Source organism: Tiliqua scincoides, chromosome 2 (genome assembly GCF_035046505.1).
Source record: "Tiliqua scincoides isolate rTilSci1 chromosome 2, rTilSci1.hap2, whole genome shotgun sequence".
NCBI classification, from domain to species: Eukaryota; Metazoa; Chordata; class Lepidosauria; order Squamata; family Scincidae; genus Tiliqua; species Tiliqua scincoides.
In genome coordinates, this window is record NC_089822.1 from 72,689,355 (window position 1) to 72,711,510 (window position 22,156).

A 22,156-nucleotide genomic window follows, 5' to 3' on the forward strand; every position below is an offset into this window, starting at 1 on the left:
CCAGAGCACCCTCATGGTGGTATGGTTGCTACAGCACCAGTGTGGTCCAGTTCTCTCTGCTTCCCCCCCCACCCTCAGTAAGGGGCACCATTGGTGGGGGGAGCTGCCCCCCCCTTGGATTGGGCTTGGCAGGAGCCCTGCCCTCATCCACTCTCTGCTCAGGCGGCGAGAGAGCCGGACCTGCCTCCAAAGGGGGGCTGTACGGGAGGCTTCCTTTGTTTCCTGTGACTGGCTTGACCCTAAAAGATGGGACCTGGAGCTTTCCTGGAGACTGCCTGCAGGTGAGCTGTTCTGTGGACAAGGAAAGCCGCTCCATCCACCTTGCCTCAAGGGGATTTATTCCTGGTGGCTGCTGTGATTGGCTCCATGGCACAACTTCACCTCTCCTACACACCCAGTGTGTTGGTACCTAGTGAGACTAGAGCAACTGTTCGCAACCTTTTGGGGGCTATGCCCCTTACGGGGTTCCTGGGTTCTGGGATTCGCCTGTCAAAACCAAGGCTAAAACACAGAACAGATAAACCATTTATTATTGAACACCAGCCTGTGGCCCCCTTCAGGTGTGCCAGGGCTCCCCCATGGGCGATCCCCATTGAGTTCTGACACTGGCCTGTAGACATCCATGGCCTCCTTGTGAAGGTGGAGTATTGTGACTTGCAAGGAGGCAAAAATGGGTTGTAACGAGCTCAGATGAAACATGTAGTTGACTGGAAGATGGTGTGTGACCTTAGCCGGGGACCAAACACATGTGCATTGTTCCAAGTACTGTTTTGGTTGGCATATTGCTCTTAACTTGGCACCTGAATAGCTCTTGTCGCTGAGTGGCTGTGTGTTAAGGGCTTCTAAGCACTTCAGTATGCAAGTGTTTGCTTAAACTGTTAACCTGCTCCTTCTCCAGAAGTCAGTAATATTCATCTAAGTTTGTCTGGGGTTGGTTGAAGATGAGCTGGAGAGAGAGAAGTCTGAGCAACAGTTCAAGATGGTATTTGGGTCCAAGTAGGTTCCATATGGGTGACTCTTGTCATTGTTATCAATGTAGAATTGTCCTTTGAGAGTCCCTGATGACTGTCTCTGCCTGGGATCAGGTGAGTTGCTTTTTCTTTAGAAAGCAACTATGGGCATAGTAGCACCACTACTGGGCATAGTAGGACGAACCTAACTTAACTCTAGGGTTGATTAGGCACCCTAACACTTGCCTGGATATCTCCAGGACAAGGACTGTAGTATTGACTCGCATGCCTGACACTTGTAATCCTATACAGGTATACACTTACCTGAGAGTAAACCCCATTGAACACAGTGGGACTTTTGAGTAGAAATATATAGGATTGTGCTGTTAATGCATCCTGAACATTATGGCTGCAGTTGTTCAGACTAGCTATTTCAGCTGTTCAGCTATAGTCTCCACCTACAGCTAGTCTGAACTGCTTGATCACTAATCTGAAACAAAGCTGTTCAGGAAGTAAAAAGCTTGTCAAGGCTGTAACTGTTTCACTGCTTGGTATAGTAAGACTGGTCTCTAGCCTGTTTGGACATATAACCCTCTTGGTGCCAATATCTTTGAGCACTGATGGGAATATCAAAAAATTAGCTTGGGTATCTGACCCTGACACCCTTGGGTAGGCTGGCATGGCCTCTCCAGTTCAGGACAAACTTGTCATTCAGTTTGAAGTCTGGTAAGGTGAGATTGACTTAGTAGTGAAGCTGCTATCTAAGCTTGAATTTTGCTGTTGGGCATTCTAAACTTTTGCCCAACAGTGTGAAGCCATTGTGGTGTAGTGTTTAGAATGCTGGGCTTTTGCTAGGGAACTTGGATTCAAGTGCCTGTTCAGCTATGGATCTTGCTAGGTGGCCTTGGCCCAGTCACTATTTTTTAGTCTAACCTACTTTATGGGTTAGGGAGAAGAGCCATGCATACTACCCTGAGCTCCTGACCTTCCTTAGAGGAAGGATCGTATATAACAGTGGTTCCCTAACTGAGAGTCCAGAACCCACTGGTGGGTCATGACCCGATTTTTGTTGGACAGGTTAGGCTATGTGCATCAAACAAGCTTCTATGTGGGGATGGGGAGGAAGCACTGCTGCTCAATTGTTACAACTATAAACCTTGGCATTTATAAACCAGGCAGTAGCCTCTAGGGCAACCATTTTCAACCTTTTGCAGCTCATGGCACACTGACAAGGCCCTAAAATTATCAAGGCACAATACCAGTTTTTTTACTTACATTAAATTACTACATTACAATTAATTTTTAATTAATATAATTAATACAATTAAATCATTACATGACAAAGGGCGCAGTCCTAACCAGGTCTACCCAGAAGTACTATTTTGTTCAGTGGGGCTTACTCTCAGGAAAGTGTGGTTAGGATTGCAGCCAAAGACTCACAAGAAGTTTGGAGAGTATGAAGTTTGGAGTATATGGGATTCTGGAAAGGAGGAAAAATGTTGTTGTTAAAGTGTAATGCCAGAAAGTACTGGCAAAGAGAGGTCAGACTGAGCACATAGTGGGGTGAGGGGCAATGAAGACACATGATTGAAAGAAGTGCAGGATTCAGCTGGGGGGGGAGAATGTGAGTGATTCTGGACCTTTGAAAGATAGGAGTGAAGGGAGGGACAGTAAGAGGTGCTAACTTCAATTATGAGATTTGGGGGGGGGGGTGTCTGTGGAAGGGAGTGGGGTGGGAAGAAGTGCCAATTGCCTGCTCCTGTATTTAGGAAAAAAGAGTCTGACCAAAAGCCCAATCCTAGGCATGTCTACTCAGAAGTAAGCCCCACTATAGTCAATGGGGCTTACTCCCAGGTAAGTGTGGATAGGATTGTGGCCCAACACCCTTCACCTAAAAGGCAAAAAACAAGACAAGACAAGACAAGGAGGGTCGCTTTGTGGAGTTGCAGGCAACTGGTGCACCAGGACCCTTTTAGCCAGCCAGTTCTTGGGCTGGTGGTCTCAGCAGACTCGATGGCTTCTGACCTGCTTGCCTGCCCCTGCCTCCCTCCCTCCCCCTCTCTCACTCACTCAGCGGGCTTCTCTAGCTGCCCAATCAGCATGCGGGCGGACTTGATACCCAATCCTAGGTGTGCCTACACAGAAGTAAGCCCCATAATAGTCAAGGGGGCTTACTCCCAGGTAAATGGGGATCAGGTTGCAGCCTTCCTCTTGCTCAGCAGCAGGATATGCAAAGCAGCTGCTACAGGCTGCTGCCTGAGAGTCAAAGCAGCCGCTTCTCCCCCGCACGCACACCTGCTGCCTGCCTCCTCTTGCCCTGCGGCACACCTGAGGCCGCCTTGCGGCACACCAGTGTGCCACAGCATAGCGGTTGAAAACTGCTGCTCTAGGGCCTCTAAAAAGTTTGGGAACCACTGGTATATAATAGTCTAATATGCATTGTAAGCTTCATTTCCTTAAGGATGGAATACTGCCTGCCTTTTCTTGGCTCAGACATGCTATTGCAGTGATGGTAAAGGCACTGTTCAAAACTATAATTGCAAGGTACAGAACATAACTGTTTTTCTGCAGAGGTCTGTTTGCCTACAGGATCTTGTCTGGCTAAAGCTGGCAGGCTTGAGGGTGGCATGAAGGGAGTTAGTACACTGACCACAAGCAAGGCATGGCTTCAGTAAGAACTAAGAGATAATGTTCAACCTGTTGCTAAGGTTGTACAGAAGGGATGCTTCTACTTGTGGACTAATGGGAGGTGCTGCGAATGAAAGCTCCAGTTCAGGTCTCAATTTTTGCCATGAACTGATTGGATTACCTTAAGCATGTACCTATCTCTGCCAGGGGACCTCTCTTCTTTGTTCTCCTCCAAGCTTTCTGCAGGAAAAACTAAGACCAGTCAATCAGAAATTTCAGCATCTAGGTTTTGTATAATACAGGGGCTCCTGTATCTGTGGATTCAGTTATCTGGATTGGGTCCACAGGGCCCCCTGTGCATGCCCCCCACACATGCCCCTCTGGAGGTGAGCTCTGCTCCCCTTACCTCCAGAGGGTCCTCCCAACTCAGCAGAGACCACAGCTGTCTGTTCGCAGCCTCTGCTCGGTTCATGTGGAGCTCTAGACCTCAAAACACATGACTTCTGGTTTCATGGAGAAATTGGAAGCGACACTTCAGGCCTCCCAACCCCTTAAGGTAGTGGTTCTCAGACTGGTGGGTTGCAACCCACCAGTTTGTGTAAAGGCTCCCATTCTTTTAAGGAGCAGGGGAGAGGCAGTGATGCAATCCCCAGGGTCGCATCACTAAGGGAGGCGCTTTTACTCACACAGGGCTGCAGGATGTTGCAGGAGGTGTGGGGAGCCCTGTGCTGCCTTCAGCAGAGCTCCCAGGGGCTTGAACATTCCCAACAAGTAATCACAAAGCACTTCCAGTTTCCAGGAGGTGATTTGTGATTGCTTGCTTTGAATATTCAAGCCTTGGGGAGCCCTGCAGGGGGCTGCACAGGGCTCCCCACACACCCCCACATCTGCTATGCCCTGCAGCCCTGTGTGAGCAAAATCGCAATGCAATCCTAGGGATTGTGTTCCTGCCCTTGCCCTTCCCCTGCACAAACTTACTTGGGGAGTAAATCTCCCTAAAAGTTTGAGGAACACTGCCTTAAGGTATGAAAAACATCACGTCCGGTTTCTCCATGAAATGGGAAGTCGTGTATTTTGAGCTCTAGAGTTCAGTCTGAGCCTGTCGACGGACATCCACAGCCTCTGCTGAGCCCCAAGGACCTGCTAGATAGGAGCCCAGTGTCCCTTGCTTCTGGAAGGTCTAGACTATGGGGACAGGCATTTGCCTGTATCCATAGTTTTGGTATCCATGGTAGGTCCCAGAGTGAAATACCTGTGAATAAGGGGCGCACCTATAATACTTTCAACAGTCTTGCACTCATAAAACCTTGGAGCCCACTTTAGGTGTATTCATTTAGTCTCCTCAGTACAAGGAAGAATGTAGTTATGTTTTAAACCAGTGGTTCCCAAACTTCTTTGACTGGCAGCTAGCTCCTTGACCTACAGGGTAATTGGCTGTGGCTCCCCATTAGGGCTACAATCCTATACATTGTGTAGAGCAGCAGGGGTTTTTTTGCAAGGATTCCGTGGCTCCCCTGGCTGGTTTCTGCAGTTTCCCAGGTGAGCCATGGGTCACAGTTTGTGAACCACTGCTTTAAACTGATGGGTCAAGTGCTCCATGATGTATTAAGTGCTTTGTACTGTTTTAGAAGAGTGCTATATTTAATGTAGTAGTAGCAAGGGGCTGGCCCAAGACCTCTTGGAGTGACATGCCAAATGCTGCCACTTACCTGATGTTGTTGACCTCTGACATTCTAGCCCACTGCTCTCTTCCACTTGTTCCCTTCTTCCAATCAGAGTAAAAGGCAGGTCAGTGGAAGTAAGCAGGAAGTATCCAAGCCAGTGGATAGAAATAGATGCCCCTTGTTGGTCTGCTGCCTGAGGCAATAGCTTCAGTTGGCATCATGGCCTTGGTATTGGCACAAAAGTTTCTCTTCACAGCCTGGCTGCTCCTTGAAGTTCACAAATGTCATAAGAGTAGTAGCAACCCTGAAACTGCCACATTGGCTTTCAGGAAAAGCCTGCTGAAGTCGAGGATGTTGGCCTGCTCAGGGTTTTTCCCCCTTAGAATCTCACAAGTGTTGCAGCTATAAATGAGACACTTCAATTTCCAGCATCAGCTTCCTGGTGAACCAGATTAGTAGATAATGCATATACGTGAGCATGGAAAACTTCTCCAGTCTTAAAGATAAATTTAACCTTGTGACATGTGAGCTAGCCTCCTTCAATGCTTGTTAAAATGGAAAAAAGTAACTTGTTTCAAAGCAGCAGAATAATTCCAAACTCTAAATGCACCATCAAGAACAGTCTCAATCTCTGAAGTTCTTCCTGGCTGTCCATTGCATACTTCAGTCCAGATTCAATCCCTAGGCAGGAGATACTGTGGCATATCTCTGACTTCTGAAGAATACATTGCTGGCTGGGACTGAGCATATTGGAAAAGTAGTTCAGAATCTCTGTCAGGATGGATTTGGACACCACATGCTCGTTTTAGTGAGGGCTGAAAATAAAAGCTCTTGGCTAACCTTGAAGTGACAAAAGCAAACATCTAAATGATGCAACAAATTAGAAGAGTTTGCATCAGGCTGTGCTAGCACTTCCTTGGCCTTTAAAATGCTCATATCATGTTTAGCTATTGCTAGATGAGCCTGGCTGCATGTGCTGACCAAGAATTCATTGCTGTACTTCAGATCAGCTTAGTTACAGGAGCAGAGTAAGTGCCATGAGGAGGAACGCGGCTCATTCATTTTCAGGGAGCTGCAAGTTCTAATCTAGAATACTGGGTTGTGAGGGAGACGGAACAAATCTGCTTCAAGTTCCTTGCACAGTGGACAGCCTTCTGATCTTGAGATAACAAAAGGAGCTATTAACCTAGGAGCTAGGTTGTATGTAGTAGCATTTAAACTATATTGCCAGTGGGTTGTAAGTCATGGCTTGTATGAGTTTTAGCACCTAAGCAATTGTTTGATGGTGTGGCAGGTGATAGTGTTTTGCCAGTTAGACAGCTTTACCCTGGATGAGAGCCTATACTTCTGGAGCCTTATAAATGGTGTCGATTTACTCTTTGCTCTGCTAACTTGCTAACCTGTGCTCTTCTGTCTCTTTCACATGGGGGTGGGGGTGGAGTAGAACCAGAAGGCTACTGTTTGTATAGAGTCCTCACTTGAAGCTGTGTAATATCATGGAGGCTGTGCAGGGCTCCCATTGAATTTGGAACTCATGTCAGGGCACCCTCCTGGGACAAGAAGTTGTTTGCATACCTGCTACAATAGTGATCATGATGGAATGAGTCTGAAAAACATGCTTTTAAAGGTGTTCTTTGTAATATGTATAGTGGCACCTTTAAAAAAATTGAGTTTAGAGTTACAAAACGCTGTTCTTATTGGCTGGCTGTAAAATGGATTCCTTTTAGGCTTGGTGATGGTTGATGAGGGTTAGGATTGGTTGAATGAAGTATCGGAGTGACAATGGGCTGTGATGGAAGACCGGTGAGTAACTGAGGGGAAAAAACACTATGATTTTGTTGCTTTCAACACATTGAAAGTGTTGGTCAGACATCACTCAGATGTGTCCAATTCTGGGCACCTTGCCTTAGGAAAGATGCAACCAAACTAGAGTGGGTTCAGAGAAGAGTGCTGAGGTTGATCAGACAATTGGAGAACAAGCCATATGAGGAAAGGTTGAAGAAACTTGGTACATTTAGCCTGGAGAAAACAGAGGAAGAAGGAACAAATTTGTTTTTTGCTTCATAGAACTAGATCAAGTGTGTTCAAATTGTACAAAGAGATTACAGCTGGATATAAGGAAGAAAGTCTTGATGGTAAGGGTGGCTTTGCAGTAGAACAGATTGCTGAGGGGTTGATGGGTTCTCCCTCACTTTAAGTAGAGACTCAACAGGCACTTACTGGAGATGTAGAATTTCCTCCTACAATCAGGGGGTTGAACTAGATGACTTTGTGGGTACCTCCTAATTCAGTGAACACTTCTAGTTTATGTAAGCCATTAAAACGAGCAGTAAAATCAGACTAGGCTTTCTGAGTGGCTAAATGTTTGCAAAAGCTGCTTCTGTTGAGCAAAATTGGGTGTTCAGTTTTCCTTGTTTTCTCCAGTGGTGCTTCTGAACTCTAAAACTTGCATTTATCTGGGAGCCAATAACTGTTCTAAGATATAATCTGTAAATTGGGGTAAAATTCTGCAGGAACCTAACAAGGGCATGTCATTCAGCCCATCAGAATATCTCTTATAACAAAACAAGTTTGTTTGCTGAGATCTTAGGAAGCCTTCTTCCCTGAATTTGAAATTCTAATGACTTGTAGGTCTTATGGTGAGTGCCAGTTGTTGGCAAACTCCTGCTAACCAGAGTTTCTTAGTAGAGCTGATCAAAGTGATCAGAGTAGTAGAGCTGATCGAAGTATCCCATCACTGTTCCTATACTTGCATGCCTGTGCCTTCTTGTGTTGCAGATGGTGGTTGAGGATACAGACCCTCTCAGAATTGCTTCTACAAAGCCTTACAGTGTGACTATTGTCTTGGCAATCGATTTGCCACTTCACCAACCCATCTCTAACTTCTTGCTAAGTTCTTATTTATGGAACTTTCTTGACCTGTTTAAGCCTACTAGACAAGTTGTTGTATCTATATTTTGTACTTGGTGGTATAGCAAATGTTTACAGGTGAATGTTGCTTAGCGACATTCCGACCAGCGATGGGCTGCATATGCAATGGCCGTTGCAGGTCCCTGTTCCCAAGCCTCCAAAGCCGAGGGGAGTTGTCCTCCAGGTCTTCCCTGAGCCTTAAATTCCTTAAAAGACAAAATAATCACTTTAGGTTTCCTTGAGAAAAACGGAAGTCACACCTTTTTGGCTGAAAAGGTCATTCTAAGCCTTGCAGAGGCAGTGTGCAGATGCGTGCTGCCTCTTTGGAGCTCAGGAAAAAACCCCAGAGGTGAGGGGAGCACAGCTCCCCTTGGCTTTGGAGGCTTCATTTAGTATCAGGCATCACTTGATGACAGGTGTAGGAGTGCATCCCTTTTAAGAGTCACACGACTGTAGTTTGATTTCTTCTTCTCTACATTGGTGCAATAGCACCACTTTGCTTGACTAGGCCTTCTGGTAATCTTTGGTACCTGAGCTAGACAAGGAAGTTTAACTCCAGAAATATGTAAATGCAGTCTTGTGCATAAATGAATCTGTATCATATACCATTACTGAAAACTACCAACTTGCCAAATGTGACTGGTGCTAATGAAATGAGAGCCTCTGAGGTGGTAGTGGTCAACTAGCAAAATTTCTTATTCAGTGAGGCCTATTTGTCCCTAACACTAAATTTAATGATTACTTGCATGACTAAGGGCCCAATGCTACCCAACTTACCATGCTAAAGTAGCCCCAAGGTAAGAGAATAAACATTCCTTTACCTTGAGGAGGCCTTGGGACTGCCCATCCACCACAGGATGCAGTGCACACCCCTTTGGCACAGCTGCGTCAGCACTGGAAAGTTGAATAGGATTTGGCCCTAACTTGGCCTTGAAGAAACTATCTCTGGCTAGGAAAGATTGGCCAATTATATGTGTGTCTACTCAAAAACAAGTTCCATTATAGTCAATGGAGCTTATTCCCTCTGCTAATTGGGTAAGAGGCACTTTTTCAAGTGGGTGCTCCTTTTTTTAGCAGGGGGAGAGTAACTGGCCCACCTCACCCCAGCACTGTCTGTTCTAGTGGCTGTCTGCTGGTATTCCTTGGCATCTTTTTAGATTGTGAGCCCTTTTGGGACAGGGAGCCATTTAGTTATTTGATTTTTCTCTGTAAACCGCTTTGAACTTTTAGTTGAAAAGCGGTATATAAATACTGTTAATAATAATAATAATAATAATAATAATATTCCCAGGTAAGAGCAGATTGGATTGCAGCCTAAATCAACAGTGGTAACTATTTCCAAAAGAGGGAAGTGACATGACGCTTGAACTAGAAGCTGTATGTTGGTACAGAGATACTAAAATGTTGTCATGGTTTGGAAAAATATGGTACTCTGATAACATAAACTAGAAGGTTAAGTCTCAGGACTACATACAGATATGCATTGTTGGCATGAAAGAAGGTATTTATACTTCAAATGCTGTCTTAACTATAGTGTAATCCTCAATTCAAGGTACAAGAATAGTATGTGAAGAATCACAGTTCCAATGTAAAAATGGCCGCTGTATAACCCTGGTGTGGAGATGTGATGGTGATGAAGATTGTTCTGATGGCAGTGATGAACTAAACTGTGGTAAGGACTTGTATAGTCACTGAATCAGTCTCTGGGTAATGATGTCCTTCAGCCAATTCTTCAGTATACTTCTGACATGCTTTGTCTGAGTTCATGTAGCTTGACAGCAAGCCAGGCAGAGCAAAGTGACTTCAGTAATAGTTTCCAGTTCTAACAGGCTTATCAAAGCAGTAATCCATATCAAGGGAGCATCAGAATATTTATAATCTGCATTTATGATGGGGTTGGATGACTAGTTTTGTTGAGTCCCTACGTAGTTCATGGCTTTTTGGTGCCAACATGCAGAACTATGCTTCTGTCTGATCACAACTAACTTGACATGACCTGGGGCAGGAAAGCTATAAATCCATACTTCTACAAGTTAGAAGTATTCAAGGTAGAAATGTAAAGATCGCATTAATTGCCAATATATGGATCAAGTCACTATGCTGGTGAGTTCATCATGCTACAAGATGTTAATGCACATTGGCTGTAGGAAGAGCTCCTTGAAAGAACATGCATTCTTAAAAGTGAAAAGATGAATTGGGCCCAAGGTGATTGCATTCTGCCAACCTCTAATTCTGTTGAACCTCTAAAGGTTGTGCAGACCTCTGGTAGTATGCCCTTTGGAGGTTGGCTTCCCTGTCACACTTATTATATGTGACTGTTTGGCTTTTGCTTGTAGGAAATAGAAACATTACTCCTAGGTTATAGTTTTTCAAGATTGCAGTGACTTCTACAACTGGCATTTGTAAGAAATTAGGGGCCTAATTTTGTTCAGCTTTCCAGCACTAATGCAGCTGTGACAACAGGGCATGTGCTGCATCTTGCAGTGGGGGTAGCAGACATGGAGGCCTCCTCAAGATAAGGGAGTATTTGTTCACTTACCTTGGGGCTTCATTGATGCTAGAAAATTGGGTAGTATTGGGCCATGCAAAATGTGTAGCTTAAGTAAATGTGTAGTTCTCCATTCAAATAGTATATCTCCCATTTATTCATGGCTGGTGCAATAAAGCCAAACTGATTTGCCATTATCTACATACATCTGAGGTATAACCGACAGTCCGTGAAGACTCTCTGAAAAATAAGAACTTCTTTAGTAATTCAATGTGAGGTACAAGATGTCTAGCTTTAGTACCATAGCATCAAGACTGAAGTACTTGTTGGTGTTATGCAGGACACTTGGTTCAATCAAGTGTCCTGGTAGTGCTAGGGGAAATCCAATTGTTAAAAGCATGCTGCTGAATTCTTTCTGTACTTCAGAAAAATTGAAACTGTAGCATACTACTTCCTTGCAGTGAAGAAGACTTGTTCTGCATCAGATTTTGTGTGCCTAAGTGGACAATGTATACCAAACAGGTGGCTTTGTGATGGGGATCCTGATTGTGAAGATGGTTCTGATGAAAGCAGTGAACTGTGCCGTGAGTAGATTTATCTGTGTGTGGTCTAGTAACACTAAAGCCTTAAACAGACTTAGATGACTAAGCATGTAGCATGCTATAATCCCCTGTGGTGTATTCTCAATAAAGGTAGAACCTCATGTGCCAAAAGGCAAATGTTCTTTGAAGTAGCAGAACAGTCTGATAGGATTGAATTTTGATAGCCAAAATACTCTTCAAGCTGGATAATGTCTTGAACCTAAGACTTTGGATTTCAGGTGAAAAGCAATATTTGAGCATTAAGTGTTGATCAAACAAAATAAAATGGGCGCTCAACCATTAAATAAGCTGATCACTACTTAGTAATGTCAGAATCTGACTTGCATTTTCCCAAATGGGATCTTGAGTTGGCTTAAATGCAAGTTCAATAATCCAACATGAAAATGCACAGTAAGATCTTACCACCAGGGACCCAAATGTCACCTTGAGCAAAGTCTTGGCTACCATACTGAAGGGGGATGAGGGTTTTGCTAGACAGGCTTAACTGGTAAGGTCACAACCATAGATTGTAGAGTATAGACTAGCCTTATTTGAAGCTGTTCATGAAAGCACAAGCTGCACTAACTAAAAGGCTCGAATAAAAACCTTAACCCTCCCCCCAGACTGGGACCTTCAAGCAGTTTCTAAAGTGAACTCTTGATCACTTCTCAATAGACATGAGAAAGTGTCGGTTTGGTGAAATCAGCTGTGGTCCTCGATCAAGTCAGTGTTTCCCAGTGACCTGGCAATGTGATGGTGAAAATGACTGTGATAATGGTGCAGATGAAGAAAATTGTGGTAAGCCAGAGTTGGTGATTGGGGTGGGGCCTCCTAGGCTAAATTGCTTAATGCATTTGGTGATGGGTGTCAATTTAGAAACATTTGACCAACATTCATGCACATGCTGAATGTTGGTGACAATAGTATATTATGCTGGGCAATGCATAGATGGACTCTATGGCATCATGAGTGATACAGAACTGGAGTAATAGAATAGCATTACTGAGAATGTTGTAGCACTACAGAAGCACACCTCGCAAATACCACTAGCAAGCATCCTGTGTTAGGCCTTGGAAATGCAGGATGGACCATTGCTAAGTCCTAATAAAAGGCAATAATAACGCCATGTGTTAGTAGTAACAAGGTCCTGCTATTGAATGGCACTCTGTAGAATGTGTGTATCCTAAAAGCAGAAATAGTCACTGCGAATAAAAAATGCAAGGATACACTGAAATCGTGATCCAGGTGATATGTAGGCTTAAGTGTGCTGCTTAATGCAAGAAAGAAGCATGTTGTAGTTCCTGGCTCCAGTAATAGCTATTGTACCTAGTGCTCTATTGCAAAGTGCTGCCTCCAGAAAACACCTGGTTATACAGTGCTCTTGGCTCTTTAACCCAGGCCCTTGATTAAATGACAGCTAGTGCGTTATTTGGGTCAAGGATATAAATCATCTTATACAGTGCCTTTTGTGTAGCAATTAACCCAGTGTGGTATCACAATATTCTGTAATCTGCACTAGGCAAATGACTAGCTAGATAGTAATAGCTTGGTGAACCTAACTCTTGTTCCTTCCCTTAGCCAATGTAACTTGCAGTGCAGAAGAGTTCACATGTGCCAATGGTCAGTGCATCTCTGTCGACTTTGTATGCAATGGGCAAGAAGATTGCAGTGATGGTAGTGATGAGGTGGACTGTACACCGCCCACTTGTAAAACTCATGAGTTCCAGTGCAAAAGTGGCACCTGCATCCCAGTTAGCTGGGTATGTGATGAAGATGCTGACTGTACTGACCGATCAGATGAATCACCGGAGCAGTGTGGCAGAAAACATGTCCCCACAGTGAAATGTCTCGAGAATGAAATGATGTGTGACTCGGGGGAAGAATGTTTTCACAAGAAGTGGCGCTGTGACGGCGACACGGACTGTAAGGATGGAAGTGACGAGATCAATTGCCGTAAGTATCCGACCATGTATTAAGGGCGGACTTGGGCAACTTCCTTGCTGGCGTAGTTGAACCAAGGTTGTAACTGGACTTTAACGTTCTCTTATCCAGCTTCTCAGACATGTAGACCTGACCAATTCAAATGTGAGGATGGGAACTGCGTTCATGGAGCCCGACAATGTAATGGTGTGAGAGACTGCATAGATGGATCTGATGAAGTGAACTGTCAAGCAGGTCAGTGGATAGTACCATAGGACTATTAAGATAGTGACTTGTGTTGATGGTCTTCTGAAACTGTAAGAAATAGAGCATCTAGACAACATGTTGGTGCTCTGGAAGTCTTAAGTTCATTAAGGTGATCTCTTAGAGGCAGGCAACTAGGTGGGGCATGCCTGTTGGCTCATTTCCTTATAAGAACTTAATTCCCTCACTGTCCAAACCTTCTCTAAGGAAATGTACTGTGCCTTTTTGTTCAAGGCAACCTAACAAGCGGCTAACCAAAGCACAACTTGCAATTGGAGCAGGTTTCACAAACTAGTTATGTAGATTGGTTTTGCTAGGATTGCATATCTTTTTAAGCAGGTGAAGGTAATGCAGCAAAGCACACTGTAATGAGGGTTAGATGAATCTCCTGGATTGGAGTGCCACAGAATAAAACCTTGCATGCATTCTGCCAGATTTACCTCTTATAGACAAGAAGGTAGCTTCTGGATCACCTTGGATATTGATGGTTTGGAAGTGGTTCTTTCTGGCATAAGGAGCATCATAAAATGAAGGTGCACAACATGATTGATCCTGCTAATTCTTTATCTCTCCAACTTCCAGTCAATCAATGCACTGGACCGAGCAAATTCAGGTGCAGGACTGGGGAGTGCATAGAGTCCAGCAAAGTGTGCAACCAGAAACAAGATTGCAAGGACTGGAGTGACGAACCCCTCAATGAATGCAGTAAGTTGGAGTCATAAGTTGGTTGTATTATCAAAGAGCCCTGGTACTGAATTTAAGTAGCTTGAATATAAAACTTACTGATGGGTCAGAATAGACTGAACAACTTCCTCTCTAGGTAAAAACTTCAGCACACTGGCATACAGGAGCAGTACTTCCTTTACACATCACTCTTGGAACCAAACAAGATGGTGTGATTCGGTCTGGCACCAAATCCATGCAGCATTCAACTCCAGTGGTCAAACTAATTCAAGAATCTGGTCTCATTCCCCTTTCCTTTAAAAATGAACCCTTGCTAACTGGGTAGGAGGCACTTTTTCAAGTTGGTGCTCCTCTTTGATTTAGCTGGGGGAGAATAACCCCAGCAATGTCTTTTCTAGTGGCTGGTGGTGTTTTGTGTCTTTTTAGACTTCTGGGATAGGGAGCAGTTATTTGATCTCTGTAAATTGCTTTATGAACTTTTGACAAGCAGTATATAAATACTAATAGTATAATAATAATAATGCAGTATTTCTGTCTTGCACGTCACCTTAAATAAACATTTCAAGCTTATACAAAGTGAGACAAATCCTAATTGGAAGGGCTGAGTAGCATCCCTCAAGTATGATTTCTTTTCTTTTCCAGATGTTAATGAATGCTTGGTGAATAATGGAGGTTGCTCACATATCTGCAAAGACTTGGTTATAGGCTATGCATGTGACTGCCCTGCTGGTTTTGAGCTAATAGACAGAAAAACATGTGGAGGTAAAACGTACTCTGCCAAACATAGCTGAAATTGTCTCCCTAGTAGGATGTAAGGGTTAATACTCTTTCTCTTTCAGATATTGATGAATGCCAGAATCCTGGTATCTGCAGTCAAATCTGCATCAACACAAAACTGGGATACAAATGTGAATGTAGCCGTGGCTATCGAATGGACTCGCATACAGGAGTATGTAAAGCAATTGGTAAGTCTCCAGTATGTTGGAACAGGTGAACAAAAGCATCTAGTACTCAACTTGTAACTGTGTTAGTGCCTCTCTGACAACTTCTGAAGGTTAAGTGGTTGGCAGTAGATTTCTGAAATGTGCAACTTTCCACAACAAAGGGTTCTCGACCACTGATAGCACTGATGCAATAGCATCTGATTCATAATGTCCTCTGCTCTGGGCTTTTCTTTCTGTTCTTGCAGGAGGAGAACCAAGCCTACTTTTTACTAATCGTCGGAACATCAGGCAGTTTACCCTTGAGAAGCGAGACTATACACTGCTAATAGAAAACCAGAGAAATATTATTTCTCTGGATGCTGACATGGCTGAGCACACAGTCTTTTGGGCTGATGTTGGACTAAAAGCTATTTTCAGGTAAATGGATGTGGAAACCAAATTATCTTCAGTATGGAAACAGCTTACAAGTTGTTTGAAATCTTAATAGTTCTCACTTGAGAAACTGATTCCCAATTTTCAAGGGCACCTAGTTGACTTTGGATACTGCAGTCTGGTTAGCATCCTGTGTAGGTCATGTACAGTAGCAATATGCCCTTAGAGTTGACACAGGTCCTAGTACAGGATATGCATTTGCTGGCAGTATGGAAGAGGTGGTGGCTGCTACAGAGCATGATCTTGGTAGCTTTGCAAAATGATAGTTGCTAGCAATCCTTGCCATGCCCATTTGGCATTCCTTAGACAATCAAAGTTTTGGTACTATCTAATATAGATAATGGTAAATGTGTTTCCCTTCTGCAATATTAACAGCAACTGAAACCACATTGGTCTGTCTACTGCTGACTTAAAATGAATCCTGTGTCGAAGACCTAAGCAAATCTTCACCTGCTTTGGTGGGCACCATGCACGCACACAGCCCTGGGATGGCACTTTAAAGTTAGTTGTTGGCTCTAGATGGCAAATGAATGGTAAAAACTTTCTGTTGGAATGTGGATGGAACAAAAATTTGCTAAATTGGTTAGAACTGGCTTGAAAGTGGATATGCTGTGTTTAAATACAGGAAGCTACATCTACTGGAGACTGAAGCTAAAACCTCTTTTTCCCCCAGTGCCTCTCTTACTTCTAGTAACAAAGCAGGCCGGTACCACCAGATAATAGAAAATGTGCACAGTCCTGCAGCAATTGCTGTTGACTGGATTTACAAGAATGTCTACTGGACTGATTCATCTCTCAAGTTAATATCTGTGGCTAGCCTTAATGGTAGTAAAAAGAAGATCCTGTTTAACACTGATCTAAGAGAGCCAGCCTCAGTTGCTGTAGATCCACTTTCTGGGTAAGTGCATATTGGCATCTTTGTGCATGAAAGCATCTGAACATTTAAGTCTACATGGGAACCCTAGTCAAGTTTTTATAGTGGAGTCTTCTGTACAAATTCCTAGCATTTGATTGGCACTTCTAGTGGCTTGATTCTGCATCTTGCAATCTGAGTGCCAATTGCAGAGGGTTTATACGTAAGGGGCAGGTGAGATCTACACAGCTGGGAGGATGTCTAAGAAAAGGAAATCTGATAGAGCTCTTTCTGCTTCTGGCATAAGGCTGTGTTGACAGAAGGGCATTTAATAAGACATTGTTGGCTACCCATGTTGCTTCATAATGCCACTAGCCACAGTTTCCAATAGACATACAGTTGGTTGTAGTAAAGAAGGAATTGTGTTCCTAGCACTGCTGCATTCTAATCTGTGTCTGAATAGGAAAAGTATTCATGTGCAGAGCCTAAAGAGAAGACATCTAATCAGATTGGTAAAATGACACTTGGGGCACAATCCTAACCAGGTCTACTCAGAAGTAAGTCAAATTTTGTTCAGTGGGGCTTACTCTCAGGAAAGTGTGGTTAGGATTGCAGCCGCAGTGCACTAAGACCTAATGGTGCAAGACAAAAGCCCTTGGTGCTGCTAAGATTATTACTTGGCACTAATGCAAAATCTGAACCAGACCAAGGAGGCATTAATGCAAGTCCAACAGACCAGTCCCCCATTGCATGCAGCCTTGGAACTAGGTGAATAGAGTTGAAGCAAGGCCTAACTATCTGATGTGGAACTATGTTTCCATTTGCTAAACCTGACTTGTTCCAAGTATTGAATTGCAGTTTCAAGTCAATTCTGCATTGCATAAACTTGTAACAGAAGCTTCTACTTTTGCATGAGAGGCAGGAGTGTACAAGCCTGTAACTCCATAGGAGCACTAGCATAGTGTTGCAGTGTCATTTAACAGTTTGCACCTGAATACAAGCTAAAGGCATAACAGGAAAGTAAGCTATTGTACCCATTAAGAAATGGATACAAAATCTAGAATGAGTTTTGCTCCTATGCTTGAGTCCTTCTTGCCTCTTGATAGCTTTTTATCTGGCTTTTCTTACAGCTTCATGTATTGGTCGGATTGGGGTGAACCAGCCAAAATTGAAAAAGCAGGAATGAATGGACTTGACAGGCAGCAACTTGTGACAACAGACATTGAGAGGCCCAATGGGATTGCACTAGGTATATAATAGGCATGCCACATCAAAATTACATAAGGAATTCTTGAAGTTACTGGATTGACTAGAATGGTACCATGATAGCGTGGTGTGGGATTGAACTGCTGGAACATGAGACTTCAGGGAGTTGTATTCCTCCCCATCCAATTTGCCTGCTTTGGGCAGGGGGTTGTATTTGGCCTGCCGTCATTGGCTTGTCAATGACTGTCACTTATTGAATACTGTTTTCTTGTACTCTGCCTTAGTGACAGCCTTAATTGCCCATTATATAATCGAGGATGCCATACAAAGTTTCCCTAGAAGTTCAGGCTTGTGATGGTAATCAAGTTGGTGAGCTCTTGCCAAGAAACTTGGAAAAGTGCCTGAAGTATCTTTTCCTCTAGATCTTGTGAAGAATCGTGTTTACTGGGTTGATTCTAAGCTGCATAAACTGTCCAGTGTGGATATGAATGGCCAGGATCGTCGAATTGTGCTGGAATCCCAGGAATTCCTTGCTCACCCCCTTGCTCTGTCAATATTTGAGGTAAGTCAAAGCTCACAGCACTTGGAGCTTGTGGTGGCAGCTCAGATGATGATGATCATAAGTTTAGCAAGATGACAGAGTTCTTGTGACCTGATCCTAGGATTTGATTGAATACTTGATAAAGCACACAACTCTTTTTGCAAGGGTCAGTCCTGCAATCTGAAGTTTTTAATCAACTTGATTCCTAGGATACTGTTTACTGGACCGATGGGGAAAATGAAGCAGTGTATGGTGCAAATAAGTTTACAGGAACTGAACTGGAAACGGTAGTAAACAACTTGAATGATGCTCGGGACATCATTGTGTATCATGAACTTGTGCAACAATCAGGTAACAGCAGTGGGGTGACTAATGCAACAGTAAAGTCAAAGGAAGGTAGTGGTTACCCCAAACTCCATCTGGGTGGTCAGACTTCATATTTTTTTCAGACTTCATATTCTTTTAATCCATAACTCGCTTTGAAGGTCTTCCAGGTACCAGGCTTGCTTGATGGTATCCTATACTGGAAAAATGGGTTGGCATTCTTCTGACTAATGCATGCGTTGGGAAGAGTACTTCAAAAGTGAAGCAAATGTGGGAAATCCAAGCATGCAGCCTAGCAAAAGTAGTGAGAGGTGATTCTTAACAGGTCAAATAAGATGTTGCTATAGCTTCATCTTGTATATGGACCAGTCTTGGCTGAAAATCTAGTTTTGCGACTAGCTATTAAAACTTCTGTTCACAGGAAAAAACTGGTGTGAAGAAGAAAACATGACGAATGGAGGCTGTGAATTTCTGTGTCTGCCTGCTCCCCAGATAAATGACCGTTCCCCAAAGTATACCTGCACATGCCCTGATGGAGACACACTACAAGATAATGGCTTAAGATGCAGAGGTATAGTAGCATGCTTTCTGCTTGAAACTGTCTTGGCAGACTAAGTTCAAGCTTACCATTACGTAACATTTTTACAAATGTGTTTTGGCCATTAACCAGCATCACAATTCCATTCCTGGCTTTTGCATTCTCATGGCTATTGCATGCTAGAATAGACCTTTGATTTAACAAGTCAAGTTGATCAGACTGTGCAGTAATAAACCTCTTCTGCCATGAATTTGCTAGGTGATGCTAGATAATTGGCACTTGTCCCTCATTCCATCTGCAATATAGGACTAATACTAACTTGCAGGGAGGCAAGATTAGAATGAATGCAGCATGTCTCAAGCACTCAGTGCTATAGAAATGCTTATTAAAAACTTGGTCCATAATGAGTTCTGTCAAACTGACTTTTCAAGATTATTGGGGACTATCCTAAGCAAGTGGCTTGTCTTGGTGTTGCAGCACTAATCCAGGCCAGAGTTGGACTGTATAGTTCTTGATATGTTAGCTTGAATGTAAAGGCTTATATGTTTCTTCTTGCTAGGTACTAATGGTGGTAATGCAGCCTGATTCAAAGAGCTTACTGGGGCCCATTGGAGCATCTTAGACCAATTCTAGCTCTTTTCTATTCTTAAACTTCACAATGAATTTCAACTTGTTATTGGCAGGAGAATTAGAACTAATCAGCAGCATCTTTTCAGTTTCATAACACAAACCTAACATCTTGCAATCAGAACTCTAAAACATGCATGATCATGCCATCTGCTATGGTGCTTTACCTCCATGGAGCCAAAAACCCAATTCAGACTCTCAAAGGTACTGATCTATAATTTCAGGTACAGAAACTACTGTGACACTCACTGAGGCAAAAGAAAGCAGCACAACAGAAAAACCACTTGGACCACTTTCTGGAGGTATTGGTCCTAATGTAAGGCAGTGCATGAGCAGGCTAAACCAAGATAAAGTTCAAGCTAGACCTTGGGACAGACCCAGTGACTATAGGAGTCTTGTACTGAGCTAGCTGGATCTTGCTATAACCACCAAAGCTCTCTAGATGCTCCTGATACACCCTAAGGCAAATTGGCTATTCTTAGACTAACAAGCATTCTGATCTTGACTGTAAATGGAATGGTCCTTGGACAATAGGAGCACTCGGGCATCCCTTCTGACTACTTGAAATATGATGGAGTGGACATGATATCTTGTCCTTTAAGGTTTGAGTGGCTTCTTGCAACTTCAAGCAAACTGGCTTATCAGCAACAAGTACTAGATAGAACGTGTACTCTAGAGAAGGTAGAAAACTTTGTCTAGTAATCAGTTTAAAGTCAGATCAGACTGCACTCTTGGACTCAAATCGCACTTAACTTGGAAGAAAATTGTTTTTCCCTTCTCAGGACAAAATCTGAGTAGTCCAGTATCGGAAGAGCTGGCTTCTTCAAGGAGCTCTTCAGCTGCATGGGCCATTCTTCCTGTATGTAAGTAGAATGGAAGAATTCCAAGGTTTACCTTATTTCCTTTCCTGATATAAATGAGTTGAGAGCATGTCTAATGTTAACGTCTTCCACATGTCATGAGGGTGGTTTGCTGAGTTGATCAGTTAATGTTAATGTGACACTTTCTCTTTAAGTATTGCTGGCAATGGCAGCTGCAGGGGGATACTTCATGTGGCGCAACTGGCAACACAAGAACATGAAAAGCATGAACTTTGACAATCCAGTGTACCTGAAAACAACGGAAGAAGACCTCTCTATAGACATAGGAAGACACGGCAGTTCAGTGGGACATACCTATCCAGCAGTAAGTAAACTCAAAGTGACTGTTCCTGCTGGTTGCAAGCACTAGAAGTTGCAGCAAATTCTAGGTATTACTTAAACTCAGCCAGGTGACTGTATTAGAATATTGTTCAACTTTCTCTAGCTAAAGGATAAGCCTGTGTTTTAAATGGATCCCCACAACTTGTTAAAGTTGGATTTGACTCCAAGGAGGGAGATGACTGTCCTGATAGCTTAGATGTCAGGAACTATGTTAAAACCAGAACTGCATAAAATACAATGCAAGCCTTCAGCAGAGTGGAAGACATCGAGTTTTGGGTGGGGAGATGAGTAACAATAGGAAAATACAAAACATATTGGTATGCGTCATGGCAGGTATACTTGTATATTAGTTGGGGCTGGAAGAAAATATGTTAGGTTGCCTAAGCTGGTCACTGAAGATCAAATGTTGCTGCTCTATGAAAACATTACCTTGGCACTATAATCTCTCTCCAACAGATATCAGTCGTAAGCACAGATGATGACCTATCTTGAATACTCTGGCAATGGTCTTTTAGTCTACATGTCTTTGGGTGGTAGCCAGGCCAGTGGCTGAACAGGTTCCTTCCCAGTCTGAAAGAAGGAAGACACATGGAGCAAGTTCACATATTTTCATACACTACTGTAAAACACTAGTCTGCAAGAATTCAGCTTTTATTGTTGGCAACTGTAACCCTCTAAAATTTGTATTGCCACCACTGGCCATGTACAAAGCACTTTCCAAAAAGCCATATTAACATTGTGTGACAGAAGTACAGCTGTAAATACTTGTACAGGCCCACTTGTAAATCTCCCCAAGGACAGCTTAAGCACTTTTGAAAAATACTTCAATTGTAAATTACTGTAAAAAATTTTTTTCAATACTTGGGCAATGGCAATAGGAGAAAACGGGTTATTCAGAGTAATTGCCAAAAATTTGTAAACTAACTTTTGTATGAATTGTGAATCTGTCCTCTCTGAATCACCTTTGGGGTGTGCAGGACAACTGCTCTGTATCAGAAACCACTGTAAATTATCAACACTGAAAACATTAAAAAAGCAAATCTAAGTATGTGGCTCTCCTTTCTTTAAGAGATCATGGTATTGCTCACAAAAGTATTTTCAGTAGTCATGTAAGACTTGACTAGATGGGACTCTTAAATGGCTGGGAAATAGGAATACTGTAAGTTAGGGTTTGACTTGTAGTTCCTGAAAGAACCTTAAAACTGCTTAAGGCCACTTAAATTCACTAACTTCATGGGAATTCCACACAAACTCTACTAGTCTTGTATGTGCTAAACTAAACAATGGACAATACCTAAACTTTCAGAGGCAACAAGTTTGTGACAGCAGAAGTTTATGGTGGCATAGCTTTGCTTAAGAAATAAACTTTAGGAGAAGGCAAGTACACAATTTCACTCTGT

General features: G+C 43.1%; 1 protein-coding gene across 2 annotated transcripts in view; it reads left to right on the forward strand.

Moving 5' to 3' along the window:
- VLDLR (very low density lipoprotein receptor) overlaps positions 1-21,804 on the forward strand; it is a 22,351-nt gene extending 547 nt beyond the window's left edge. Inside the window, exons 2-19 of one of the 2 annotated variants that reach the window (XM_066617729.1) lie at positions 9,705-9,824; positions 11,102-11,224; positions 11,897-12,019; positions 12,800-13,174; positions 13,274-13,396; positions 13,988-14,110; positions 14,732-14,851; positions 14,929-15,054; positions 15,279-15,450; positions 16,139-16,363; positions 17,449-17,567; positions 17,947-18,086; positions 18,275-18,416; positions 18,811-18,960; positions 19,779-19,856; positions 20,337-20,417; positions 20,570-20,739; positions 21,213-21,804. In XM_066617729.1, coding sequence (XP_066473826.1) covers positions 9,705-9,824; positions 11,102-11,224; positions 11,897-12,019; positions 12,800-13,174; positions 13,274-13,396; positions 13,988-14,110; positions 14,732-14,851; positions 14,929-15,054; positions 15,279-15,450; positions 16,139-16,363; positions 17,449-17,567; positions 17,947-18,086; positions 18,275-18,416; positions 18,811-18,960; positions 19,779-19,856; positions 20,337-20,417; positions 20,570-20,739; positions 21,213-21,248 — 2,546 coding nt within the window. In that variant the 3' untranslated portion in view covers positions 21,249-21,804. The remainder of the gene's footprint in view (positions 1-9,704; positions 9,825-11,101; positions 11,225-11,896; positions 12,020-12,799; positions 13,175-13,273; positions 13,397-13,987; positions 14,111-14,731; positions 14,852-14,928; positions 15,055-15,278; positions 15,451-16,138; positions 16,364-17,448; positions 17,568-17,946; positions 18,087-18,274; positions 18,417-18,810; positions 18,961-19,778; positions 19,857-20,336; positions 20,418-20,569; positions 20,740-21,212) is intronic. The other variant, XM_066617730.1, reaches the window with a different exon arrangement.
- Positions 21,805-22,156: the final 352 nt, after the last annotated feature.